We start from the raw sequence: 12234 nt of genomic DNA, 5'->3' as shown, positions 1-12234 counted from the left end.
AAACTTGCCCCACACAGCGATATGTTTTAATTAATGAACCTGCCATCGTAATAAAAGTTTGGGAAGTTATGGTTAGTTAAGATTAAAAAGCGAACTTGACTGGGTTAGGATTTAAAATGTTATTTAAATGGAAATAGTTGGAAGAAAAGCTGTGCAGGTTTTGCAGTCCATTAATGTGAGTTTATTAATCCATTACTTTTTGTTTGTTGTTGCACTTTTATTGTATTGTTTGATAATTTAAAAATGAAGTCAAAAAGTGAACTCAGTTATTACCGCATTATGGACCCCAACGAAAAACGGTCGTTACAAAATCTTCAATATCCTCAAAAGTATCACTAAGTATCGTAGCTATATGAATTAAAAACTGAATTAAGCTTTTTATTTTCAATTTTTAACTAAATTAAAGTTTCAAATATGTGTTGTTTTATAAAACTAGGTTAGGTACTTTTGATGATGTAGAAGATTTTCTAAGCGACCCTTATTCTCTTCGGTCCAGTGTATAATTTTCATATACATGCCTAAAGCATCTTCATCAAAAACGTAGGTAAGTACATACATTTTGCATCAATGACATATTTTTTGCTGTAAAAAGCCTTATAATGATGACGCGATAATGCCGAGCATAATGCATTTCCCAGGCGCGAAATAGAAAATTTCATAACACTGCAGCGTTACAGTTTAATGAGAAAGTAATGAATTTCCAGCTCAGTCATAAGCTTGGACCGGCCTTAGATACGGCACAGAGAGCCCGAAGCTGTAACTTGGGTGGATACGGTGTTTATGAAGCTAAAATTATCTATCATCTTCATCATCATCATTTCAGCCCTAGAACGTCCACTGCTGAACATAAGCCTCCCCCAATGCTTTCCATGTTGATCGATTGGTAGCGGCCTGCGTCCAGCGCTTCCCTGCTACCTTTATGATGTCGTCTATATATTAAATTATCTATACCAATATTATAAAGCCGAAGAGTTTGTTTGTTTACTTGAACGCGCTAATCTCAGGTCTACTACTAGCCCAATTTTAAAAAAAACTTTCAGTGTTAGATAGCCCATTTATCTAGGAAGGCTATAGGCTATATCATCACGCTAAGGGTGGATTCGACCAAACAAGTGTAAATGTTATTCTCAGAATAAATCGTCAGTTTTGACATATAATCACATACTGAGACTGTCAATGTGCCAGTTCTATCAGGATTTATTCTCGGATAAAAGTTTGGTCAAATCGGGCCTAAGACTTGACTAAACCACGCGGGCGAAGTCATCGGCAGAAGCTAGTATTGTGTAAGGTGCAAAAGGTGAGACAAAATAGCCCAATGGTGAAGGTGTCGGACTTGCTGACTTGAGATCCGGGAACTTTGGTTCAAACCCACTAGACTACCTAACTACTGCCACTAGACTATTGTGGTGAACCCACTCGTTAACCAAGGATTTTCACAATGATCAGTCCATCCAGGTGATCCAGATACTTCCCGCAACCTTCACCAGATCGTTGGTTCGCCTAGTGGGAGGCCTGCACACACTACGTCTTTCGGAACGTGGTCGTTACTCGAGAGTGGCTTAGGCTGGGTTGCACCATCTTACTTTAACTTTGACAAACGTCAAAAATCTGTCAAACTCCATACAAAAAGCACCGGTTATCGTCATGGTTACGTTCAAGTTAGGGGTGCAACACAGCCTTAGTGATTTCACTATAAAACAACTACGGAATCCAGTGTTTATATTTTATTATATTTTAGTATTAAATTACTGACATTTAGAGTTATTAGAAATATTATATTTTCTATTGTACGGGTTGTAATCGCCGAGTTTACCCTGATATTAAGCTTTATGGGCCACTATAAAGCGTCTGATACGAGTATGTTTCAATTGGAATGGCTTAATAGAATCGTTTCCGACAATAAAACGATTCTGTTTGGTTTTCGTAATAGTATTAACTGCCAAGCTTCTATTACATTAATCTATTATAATAATTTACTGGAACTAATAATTGCAATAATTTGATACTTATAGTCCTATTACACCTTTATGCGCAAATTGTCAAATTCGCAAAATGTCAAGTTTTAAAAATGTCTTTATATTACGGTTTTATGTTTTTATATTTTAAAAAACCTTAACATTTTAATGATTAAAAGTTCTGCCAATTAATTACTTGAATTTTATTATTAAACCTAAACAACTGGACACTTTTAAAACTTGGCAATTTGCGTATTTGACAATTTGCGAATACCTACACTAATTAAGTATTAATTTATTGTTTTTCATTTAGTTATCTGTATGTTACATTGATCATTATCGAGCAACCGTATCTACTTGCTTTATACGTAGCACATTACATTTTTGTGTAAAATAACACCTATACAATATACATATAGGTAAGCTTGATGAACTGTCATCGGTACACTTGGATAGGTGAAAAAATAATGTAAACGTTCCCCAGTCAATGAACCACATGATGTCGTGCTCTGCGTGCCCAAAAAACTGCACGCAGGAAGATTTAATGCTACTATCTGAGTAAATACAAATGAGTAGGTCATCTTCATAGAAACGCACCGAGCGCGGTTTGCGGCGCGCACGCACACACTGACAAAGTTCGGCGCAACACCCCGCTAATCCACGCTAAATTTTGTCAGTGTGTATGTGCGCGCCGCATACGTATTGGCGCGCTCACATACAAACCGCGTTCGGTGTGTTTCTATGAAGATGACCTACTCATTTGTATTTATTCTGATGCTACTGACAACGCCACACTTGTAGCGGAGTTTTGAGCTGGTTTGTTGTCGACACGACAAGAAGAAGAATGTAAAACTTTCAAGTTTTTCACGTAAAAAGAAGCCACATCTGCCTTTTTTCTCACCTCCCAGCCGTCTCATTACGGTCTACGGTTTACCCGACAAATTCCCGAAGTCTAGGTATTCTGTATAAAAGAGAAGTTAATTTTCCAACGGCTATCCTGATGTTGTTCCCTGCTAACACCTCCAGGAGTATATTAAAACAATTTCTTCGAAGAATCGAGAGAGATACTTTTGTTACAAACGTGATCGTTGTGCTCTTGTTTTGCATGGTCTTATTAAAATTTGTTAATTGAGAGAATGTTTATGCAATTTTGTTACATAATATACCTACTCGTATTTAGGGCATTATATTACGGATTTGAAGATTACCTATTCTATTTGTTTTCTGAACAAATATAACACAAGTAATTTGGCTATTTGGCAACAGTTATTGACATTATGGCACAGGCTTCAAAAACTTAATGCACATAAATCACAGTACACAGGGCGAACTTAATATCATTCGGCACTCTCCTCCAGCTAACCTAAAGTCACTCCAGTTCTTCTCTAATTAGTCCAAAATTCCAATTACTCGTATAAGCAGCTCACATTCATGAAAATAACGAAATCAGATACTCTACCAAACGATTTGTTATAAAAATATACAATATAAGGTATATTGCTGTTACATAGTCGTAAACATAAGGATACTTGATATTTACCAAAAGATATTATTATTAATTTGTATCACAAAAACACGCGTCAGTTTTCTTTCCGTCTGTTAGTCCAACACGTGTATCGTAGGGTATTGTTTATATGAAAAACGAGTTTAGCATCCGGCTACGGTTACCTGAGTTTTGTAGTGTGTAGCGTGTAACGTGTAGCGTGTACCTTTACGAATAACAGCAGAGTGAAAGCAATCGTTATTCAGCGTTTGGTAAAAGTCATATTTTTTAAATTCTGTAGGGTAAGGTGGGGCACAATGTTACACGGGGTACAATGTTACAATGCATATTTCTCCGTCCCTTTCTATTAGTTGTATGATGTTCAGCGGCTCAGTTCAGCAGCTCTTATGAGCTTGACAAACGTGTATACCAACATCATACAACTAATAGAAAGGGACGGAGAAATATGCATTGTAACATTGTACCCCGTGTAACATTGTGCCCCACCTTACCCTATTTGAAACCTGTAGGTAACGCGGACGGTGTACGTTTCTGTTTTGTATATGTTTTAGTATTTAACAAGTCCTCACACTGAGATTTATTTTTAAAGTAAAATTTTTTGAACATACATTTTTTGCATAGTGGATTGATTTAGCTATGGCATATTCCGGTACGCAAACCACTAGAGGACGTCGATATTTCTAGTAACTAAGGATTACAATAAATGTTAATAAAAAAGTTGAATTCAAATAACATAGCATAGAAGTAATAAATGTATCTTTCTTTCTTTCATCTCCGCGGGACAAAGGATGGCCCCCCTGAAAATCAGATTGAGACAAGTCTTGGCGGTCTTGATGTATGCTGTTAAAAGACGATGGAGTGGACTGTATATTATAGATAGGCCTGCCGGTGATGATATTATGCAAGAAGCAAGGAAACACTCCAAAATAGGGCTAAAACAGTATATTGCTCAAAACATTTTTACTAGAACACAAGAGAGTAGAAAAAGCAACTTCAAAATATAAAACAATATTTAAAAAAAGTAAAAAAACCATAAACAATATCAAAAATGGATTGCTGGCTATACTGCCAGCAACATATTAACTATTATGCTGACCACTTTTCTTTCGCACTCTGTGGTACCTATGTCTTGCTTGACCTTGTAACTATAAGTTGTAACAGAGGAGAGTTGTGACATCGTCAGTTTTAGGAGACAGCGCGTATTTGATACCTCGAGACTTGAACTAAAAAACGCGAACTGTTACGAGCTCAGTAGTAATTAAATAAGTTCCAAAAAATCGACAATGTCACAACTTTCCTCGGTCTCCCCTACTTGTTATGTATACCTTTCTGTCAAACAAAAAGTTTTATATTCTATTCGACAAGCGAACCAGCCAATATTGAACTAGCGCGTGCATTGATGACGTCGTACGTTTACTATTTGTAATAAGTGTCCAGCGCTTAATAGCTATGGCGGCAATAAAAAGGCCATGTTTCCTTTAATCAAACCCCCGATTAAATGTATAGGGGCTGTAAAATGCGGCTGTTACGGTTAATGCCTGCCTTTAATAATGTGGAGTAATATAACATTTATAAGTCGATTAGTGCTAGACTGGCCGTTGAAGTTCTTTGTTAGAATGCTGAGATAGATTTAATAGGTTATATTATAGGAAACTTATTTGGGCAGAAAAATGAACCAAAATGTAAAAAAATATACTAGAGACTGAGTTAATGAACGCCTGACCTACGTTATTTTATAAAAGCTGAAAGTTGGTCAGCGCATGCTCCCAACATAGGTAATAATGTTGATTGTTGGTGCATCATGAAGTTTGGGTCATTGTGGCTTTAAAAGCTAACCTAAAATAATCGTCTGATGATGATGGTGTTGATATCACTTTTCTTCAGGAGAGCCAAGAGCTCCTCCGCTGTTAGTGAAAAAAACTGAATTAACAATAGATTTTATAGTGTCATATATGCCATTTATGGCTGAGGAAGTAACGAAAGGCAGCGCACGCGGCTCGTAAAAGCTGTTTAGTGTCGGTCAGCACCAAATTACACTTTACGAGGCTGTATAGCGCTTAGGCTGAAATAAATAATTGTTTTACTACCTCTGTCATTGAAATAGGAAATTCCCTCTACAATGTAAATTATGTTACCTAAAACCGATAATGAAACTGCGTAGTTTTACATAGATATAAGTACATATTTACCTATCTTGTTTAGTCGTACATTTGAACATAAATAAGGTTAGTCCATGTGTAAATAAAGCGTTAGTTCGATGTTCACAGTAATTGTTTATTTTTGGAGCTGCAATTTGTGATCAATTAAAACATAATTATTCGTTAATAATACTCCCTTGTTTTAGTAAAGGTTGTTCATTTGCCTCATTATTGGAAAACCAATTATGAAACTTAAAGTATACAAATTTTGATCTAATGAAATCTGACGAACAATAATTTACGAGTATTAACATTAATTATGAAGTATTAAAGAACAGTTCAACTTTTACTTGCTAAATTAAAGGTGCATTTGGGGTTTGCTTAAGTATAGACTTTTAATGTATTTTCCTCAGAATCTATGATTATTTTAATAATGAGCATACTTTTTTATCATAATAACTGAAAACATTACAATTTTGGACTGATCCAGTTTATACCGTTTGATAGAGCTTGTAATGCACTTTTAGGACTAGTAACCAGTGATTCGATATCTTTTATAGTTTAGAAATAATCGAGTGAGATCACTTATCGTTTCCATCTGGTATTTAGCTTTTTCATTCAGTCACCCATTAAGCAGGGCAGGTGTTAGGTTAAAGATAATTAATTTAGAAGGTAGCTAGGACCTTAAATGAATAAAACTATACGAATTGATTCAATATTGACAGGGAAATTGAAATAAAAGTTTTACCATTGAAAAACATGAACCCCTTACATGCAGTTTGTAAACCCCCTCTTTAGTGGTCTCAATTGTGCTATTTCAGATAAATATCTACACGTAAACAGCATTGGAACAAAGCCGTCAAACGAAAATGATTATACATATAAACTGTTTTATCATATCGTTTTACTAAAAGCATTCCTGTGTTCCGAACAGGAGTTTACGATTACACCACCGAAATTTAACGCTTGAATTAAATGCCTGGAATGCTAGCAGCCTTTATGTACAAGAATATAATACTTAGGTATACTTATTTATAAGTGATGATGATAAATTCATCCAGCCCGTGGTCGCTACTCGAGAACTTTTCTGCCCCAACGGCCATCGTCTCTATGAGCTATGTGCCCCGCCAACTGCCACTTGATTTTAGCAATTCTGCGAGCTATGTCGGTCACTTTGGTTCTCCTGCGGATCTCCTCAGCGTAGCGTGGGCAGGCCTCCTACTAGGTGGACCGACGATCTGGTAGAGGTCGCTGTCGAGAGCCTGGATGCGGGCAGCGTAGGACCGTGCATTGTGGAAAACCTTGGAGGAGGCCTTTGTCCAGCAGTGAACGTCATTTGGCTGAAACGAACGAACGAACGATAAATTCATAACTTTTTCATTTATCGGCGACAGCGCATCAAGTTACAGTTTCTCTCTCTCTCTCTCTCTCTCTCTCTCTTCTCTTTTTTGTAGCCTTCAAATTAACCTGACTATTGTGACTATCTTAAGGTTCGGCCAAACCAACGCGATCAGCCGGCTTGCAGCGATGGTGATCAATACATTTAAGTCTGGTCGCCATCGCTGCACGCCGGCTGATCGCGTGTGATCGCATTGGTTTGGCCAAACCTTTAAAGGAATTCAGGAGGCACATTAAATGGTGTCAAATGAATAATTGACAGAATTATGATGACAGTGGAAAACCCTGACGATAGTGAAGAAGAAGGATTACCTATGTTTCTGTGCAAATAAATGAATGAATTAATTTATTTATCAATATTTTGAAAAACTTTTGTTATGCTATCCAAAGAAAACTAAAACTTTTTATTGAAATGCTAGCACAGGAAAGAGGGTGATATTTTTCCGATACAAGGTAAATTAATTTAACGGTACAACATTTTCTTTCCACTACCCAATAAAGTATTAATCTGATACTTAAGAAAAAGGTAATGAATACAGTAATCAGTAAAAAGGTTACTCGAGCTGTCGATAAAAGCAAAAACAGTTTATGGCCGAAAAATATGGCCGTGCCTTTCAAACGAAGACCAATTTCACAAATGCCTTTTAATCACTTAAACCCGAAGCAATTGGTTGATCTAATCTGAACGTTATGTTCTTCCAATAGGGTTTCCAATCGAGTTTAACTGTGGTTTTTAGCGTAATTACTGACTGCATAGTTAATGCTTGAAATTGCATAGTTGGTAACAGCTACCAAATTGCATATGACGAGTTACAGATATAAGGCGGTGAAGGATCAATTAGTACGATTGAATAATTGCAGCGGCCATCAGCAGATACAGACGGGTGATAAAGCGTTATTGGAATTCACCTGGTTCTGGAAAACGGGTGGATTCCTGGAAACCATTGAATGGACTGAGGGCGATGACAAACGGTCGTAATGCGTGACGTCGAAAAGCAATGTTGGACACTAATACTTTGATATCACCATAGAGATTGCTCTCCCGTTATCCTAGCAAGAACAGCACGAATAAATCTTGTCGTGATATCTACATATAGTATGTGGTAGGTAGATTTCTGGTTCATAAATTGTGGCTGTAATTAATTCCTCCTCCTTTTTTGAGTTGGTTAAAAAATTAACGCCGCGCCTATGTAATAAGAACTCATATTGTACCTATTTATTCTATGCAAAATGTTTTTCTGAAAGTACAATACAATAAACACAAAAATAAAAAAATAGTTCATCGTCTGTTACTGCCTGTCCCGTGCGATGCGTTCATTCGGAAACATTTCGAAATCATAACCCTCTTTAATTCCGGCGTACGTACTCGTCAAATCGGTTGCAAAAATGAAAATAATCCCCAAGGGAATTATCGAAAAATGCACTCGCACTGTCGGCGATAGGAGCGAAATTGACGAAGTAATGCGCGCTATTCTCATTACACAGCGAGCAGTCGGCAATCAAATTCTCGATCCGTACTGGAGCTGGATGAAGTCGTTGCCACACCAACTGGTACTCGGAGCTTTTATGTTCTACGTCTTAATAGGCACCTGGGAATTCGTCGGCGGCACAGACGATGTCAAACTCATCGCTGAAGGCTCATTCACGTACATCATAGCCGCTTTAATCCCGTCCAGATACTACTTCTTTCTTATGGCTCGGAAAGATTTTCAGAAGCTGTACATCGCATTCAAGACTACGGTGTGCAAATTCATCACCGACGACTCCGAAGAAAAGATGGAACAATTGTTAAAGAAGACGCGGTCACTAGTAAAGTTTATGTTGTTTTCGTCAAATTTTCCGATGGCGATATATTTCTTGGCAGCAATGTGGCACTATGTCCAAGGAGAAAAGAGGACAATTTCGAAGACAACTTCTATTTTGATGCCTATGAGATCACCGTACTACGAGATAGGGTTGTTCGCGCACAGTTTCTTTATGTTCGAGGCTGGGTTTCTTATCTTAGTCCCTGATATGTGGTTTGTAGTAATAATGCTCTTCTTCTGTTCTGCATGCGACAGTGCGGCAAAGTTTCTGATAGTAGAAGAAAGGAGAAATGAAAGCAAACTTCAGTATGCTACTCGCTTGAATGATAGTTTAAGGAATTTCTACGTAGCCCACGTAAAGTTGATCGAGTACGTATTCTTTAATAACTATTTTTCTTTCTTAGCAAGTTGACTTTAAGGCAGTACCTACTTGTTCTTTTTATCATAGGTTTACAATCATTTTATCTGTATTTCAGCTTCCTAGACGTTTTGAATTCAGTCTTCAAGTGGCTAGCACTACTGCCTCTCATTAGTGTAGCGGCGGGCATTTGCGTTATACTCCTGCTAATTACCCAGGTAAAGGCTCGTTCCCATGGCAATCCAGATTTGCAGTCCAGGACCTGGGACCCAGTTAAGCAGGATCCCGCAGAAATGGATTGTCGTGTGAACATAACATTCAAACAAAATGTGTGGTGTTTGAAATTCCAATTCCAAATACGTACGGATCAGTTTTTTGGGGACACTGCAAACGGGATGTTTGTATGAATGTTGGTATTAAGGCTGAGTTGCACCACCTAACTTTAACGGTAACTATGACGATAACCGGTACTTTTTGTATGGAGTTTGACAGATTTTTGACGTTTGTCAAAGTTAAAGTGAGATGGTGCAACCCAGCCTTAAATACGCATACTATTTAACGGAATCCTGCAAAAAAACGGGACTTCTCCGTGTGAACAAGCACCTATATAAATACAATGTTAGGCTTAGTGCTTCTTAAATAAATTAATTAACACGATATAATAATGATGTTCAGTTATTCCTTCCTCTTTTGTTCGTGTTGTTTGAATTGTACTGCAAATGTTCTTGTCTAAAATTAATTGAATTACGTTATTTTGACTTTTAAACAGCATTTTGATGCTTCAACCACACCAACGCGTGCAGATCGCCATCGCCCCCAGCGCGATCATAATTATTAGGCCAATGATAGGTCGCGTGGACTGTAAAGGCCTATTCAGACCTAAGTGGTCTTCGCTACCGTCTGCGGCAGAGAAAACCCAATGGGTATGCGGTAATAATACTGTTCAGACCTAAGCGGTATTCGCTACCGTCTGCGGCAGAGACACCCCAGTGGGTATGCGGTAATATTACTGTTCATACCTAAGCTCAGGTCGCTCTAGCCGCGGTACTTGATACTAAATACCTGAGCGAAACCCGCGCGGTATGTACCTCTACCCACAGCGGCAGCCAATATCGCTCAGGTTTGAATAGGCCTTTATGGGTCGCGGACTGTCTTTATACATTTTGACCTAAGATGTAACATGCCGTCACGAAATCTAAACTGGCTGGCTCTATATCTTCGTATTTCAGGGGGTGGACTGGGCATTCTTGTCCAACATACTGCCGGTCATGGGAGAACTTTTTGTTTATAACTGGTTTGGAGAGCAAATTATAAACAAGGTAACCTACTACTACTGATTAAGAATTTATAGAAATAATGTTTCAACTATATCAAGTAAATCCTTGGAGGGTAAATCACAAGTTTTCTGTTCCATCAGATTTTTTCTTGAAAAAAATATTGTTTAATAAAAAAGTCAAATTATTTAAACAGTTATAACATTGGTGCCATTTGATGATCACAATGCCTGTTTGACTGGCTTAAACACTTACTTGTTATTTTGTTTAGGATGATGATAAATATTTGATTATTTTTAGGCGGAAAAATGGAGCTTAGCTCTATTGAACTTCGATTGGATAAATCTGTCAGCAAAAGATAAGAAATGTTACTACATATTGGTAAGCTACATGCAGAAGAAGTTTCGTATGAAAACTGCGATCGGCAGTGAATTTTCTTTACTGACAATGAGTACAGTAAGTATCATACAATCGTATGGCTCAAAATGTATTCAACAGATCCAGAATCAGTCGTCCACTGCTGAACATAGTCCTCCCCCAATGACTTCCACATCGCCAGGTTTGTAGCAGCCTGCATCCAGTGCCTTCCTGCTTCCTTTTTGAGGTCGTCAATATACCTTGTGGGTGGACGTCTCTCGCTGAGTAAAATCTCTCAGAGAAAATGAAAATCGTTTAAATGTTTTTTATTTATTTATTCAATATTTTTCGTTGATGCTTCGCTCCTATTAGTCGTAGCGAGATACAATAGCCTTTCTCAATAAATGGACTATTCAACACAAAAATATTTTTGTATCAAAACAGTAGTCCCTGTTCCAAATTATAAACAAACTCCTCAGTTTTTATTTACCAATTATATTGATTTTATTATTATTTACTTGCAGTGTGTCAAAGGCGGTTATCAAGCATTTACCGTATTGCAGTCAGCAACGCACAAGAGAGAGTAAAAGAAGATTTAAGTCATAAAGGACAAGTACTTAAAGTACTTGCTCCCTTCACGTTTAGCCTGTAGTTGTTCGGTACCTAATTTCATTAAAGTAGTTTTAGATGAATTATGCAATTATTGTTTTATTAATATCAATCATAAAGGTAACAGGAAGGCGCTGGATGCAGACCGCTACCAACCGATCATTACAGAAATCATTGGGGAGGCCTATGTTCAGCAGTGGACCTCCTATGCTATGGCTGATATAATGATGATAATATCAACCAAAGACAAGTCTCCTAACATGTTACAGGCCCTTGAAAAGCCAATAGTTCTGATGTTGCGAATATCCATTGGCATTGACATTTTTAATATTGAAATAAAGATAACTAACTCAAAGGTGACTGACTGACATAGTGATCTATCAACGCACAGCCACTAGACGGATCGGGCTGAAATTTGGCATGCAGGTAAATGTTATGACGCAGGCGTCCGCTAAGAAAGGATTTTACGAAACTCCACCCCTAAAACGGGATCCACGCGTACGAAGTCGCGGGTGGCCGCTAGTTAATAAATAATAAAGTAACCGAATGCAGTTTGCCTTGAACTGTTCTAAGTTTCAATTTTCATAGCGTTGCCTTCCGAAATACGTAAGTATACGCCAAAAATAAGACACCAAGACCCAAAAGTGTAGTGACGAAACTCCTGATCGTATTTCGTTGTTGAAATTTGCCAAGTTCGTTTTTATTTCCAATGAAACATTCCTGTTAATTCCTAAAAGAAATTCCGAATTTTTCATATGAGACGAGACATAGCTGAGCGAAAAAGGCTTCTATCATCGAGAGTTAGGGACTGAATTTGCGATGACGTAAAGAATTAG

General features: G+C 37.6%; 1 protein-coding gene across 1 annotated transcript; it reads left to right on the top strand.

Moving 5' to 3' along the window:
* The first annotated feature begins 8381 nt into the window (after positions 1-8381).
* On the top strand, positions 8382-11395 carry LOC135073732 (uncharacterized). Its single transcript, XM_063967890.1, has 5 exons — positions 8382-9169; positions 9277-9376; positions 10388-10477; positions 10733-10888; positions 11314-11395. Exons 1-5 carry the CDS (start codon positions 8382-8384, stop codon positions 11374-11376), a joined length of 1197 nt encoding a protein of 398 aa, XP_063823960.1. The 3' UTR covers positions 11377-11395.
* Positions 11396-12234: the final 839 nt, after the last annotated feature.

This window comes from Ostrinia nubilalis, chromosome 8, assembly GCF_963855985.1.
Source record: "Ostrinia nubilalis chromosome 8, ilOstNubi1.1, whole genome shotgun sequence".
Classification (NCBI taxonomy): Eukaryota; Metazoa; Arthropoda; class Insecta; order Lepidoptera; family Crambidae; genus Ostrinia; species Ostrinia nubilalis.
The sequence above is the reverse complement of the archived record's forward strand: the minus strand, read 5'-3'. Positions and strand labels throughout refer to the sequence as shown.

Excerpts from the sequence above, each read along its gene's own strand:
- LOC135073732 (XM_063967890.1), top strand. The coding sequence starts at position 8,382 with ATGAAAATAATCCCCAAGGGAATTATCGAAAAATGCACTCGCACTGTC. Across the intron at positions 9,377-10,387 it reads TACTCCTGCTAATTACCCAG|GGGGTGGACTGGGCATTCTT; the intron begins GTAAAGGCTCGT and ends TTCGTATTTCAG. Across the intron at positions 10,889-11,313 it reads CTTTACTGACAATGAGTACA|TGTGTCAAAGGCGGTTATCA; the intron begins GTAAGTATCATA and ends ATTTACTTGCAG.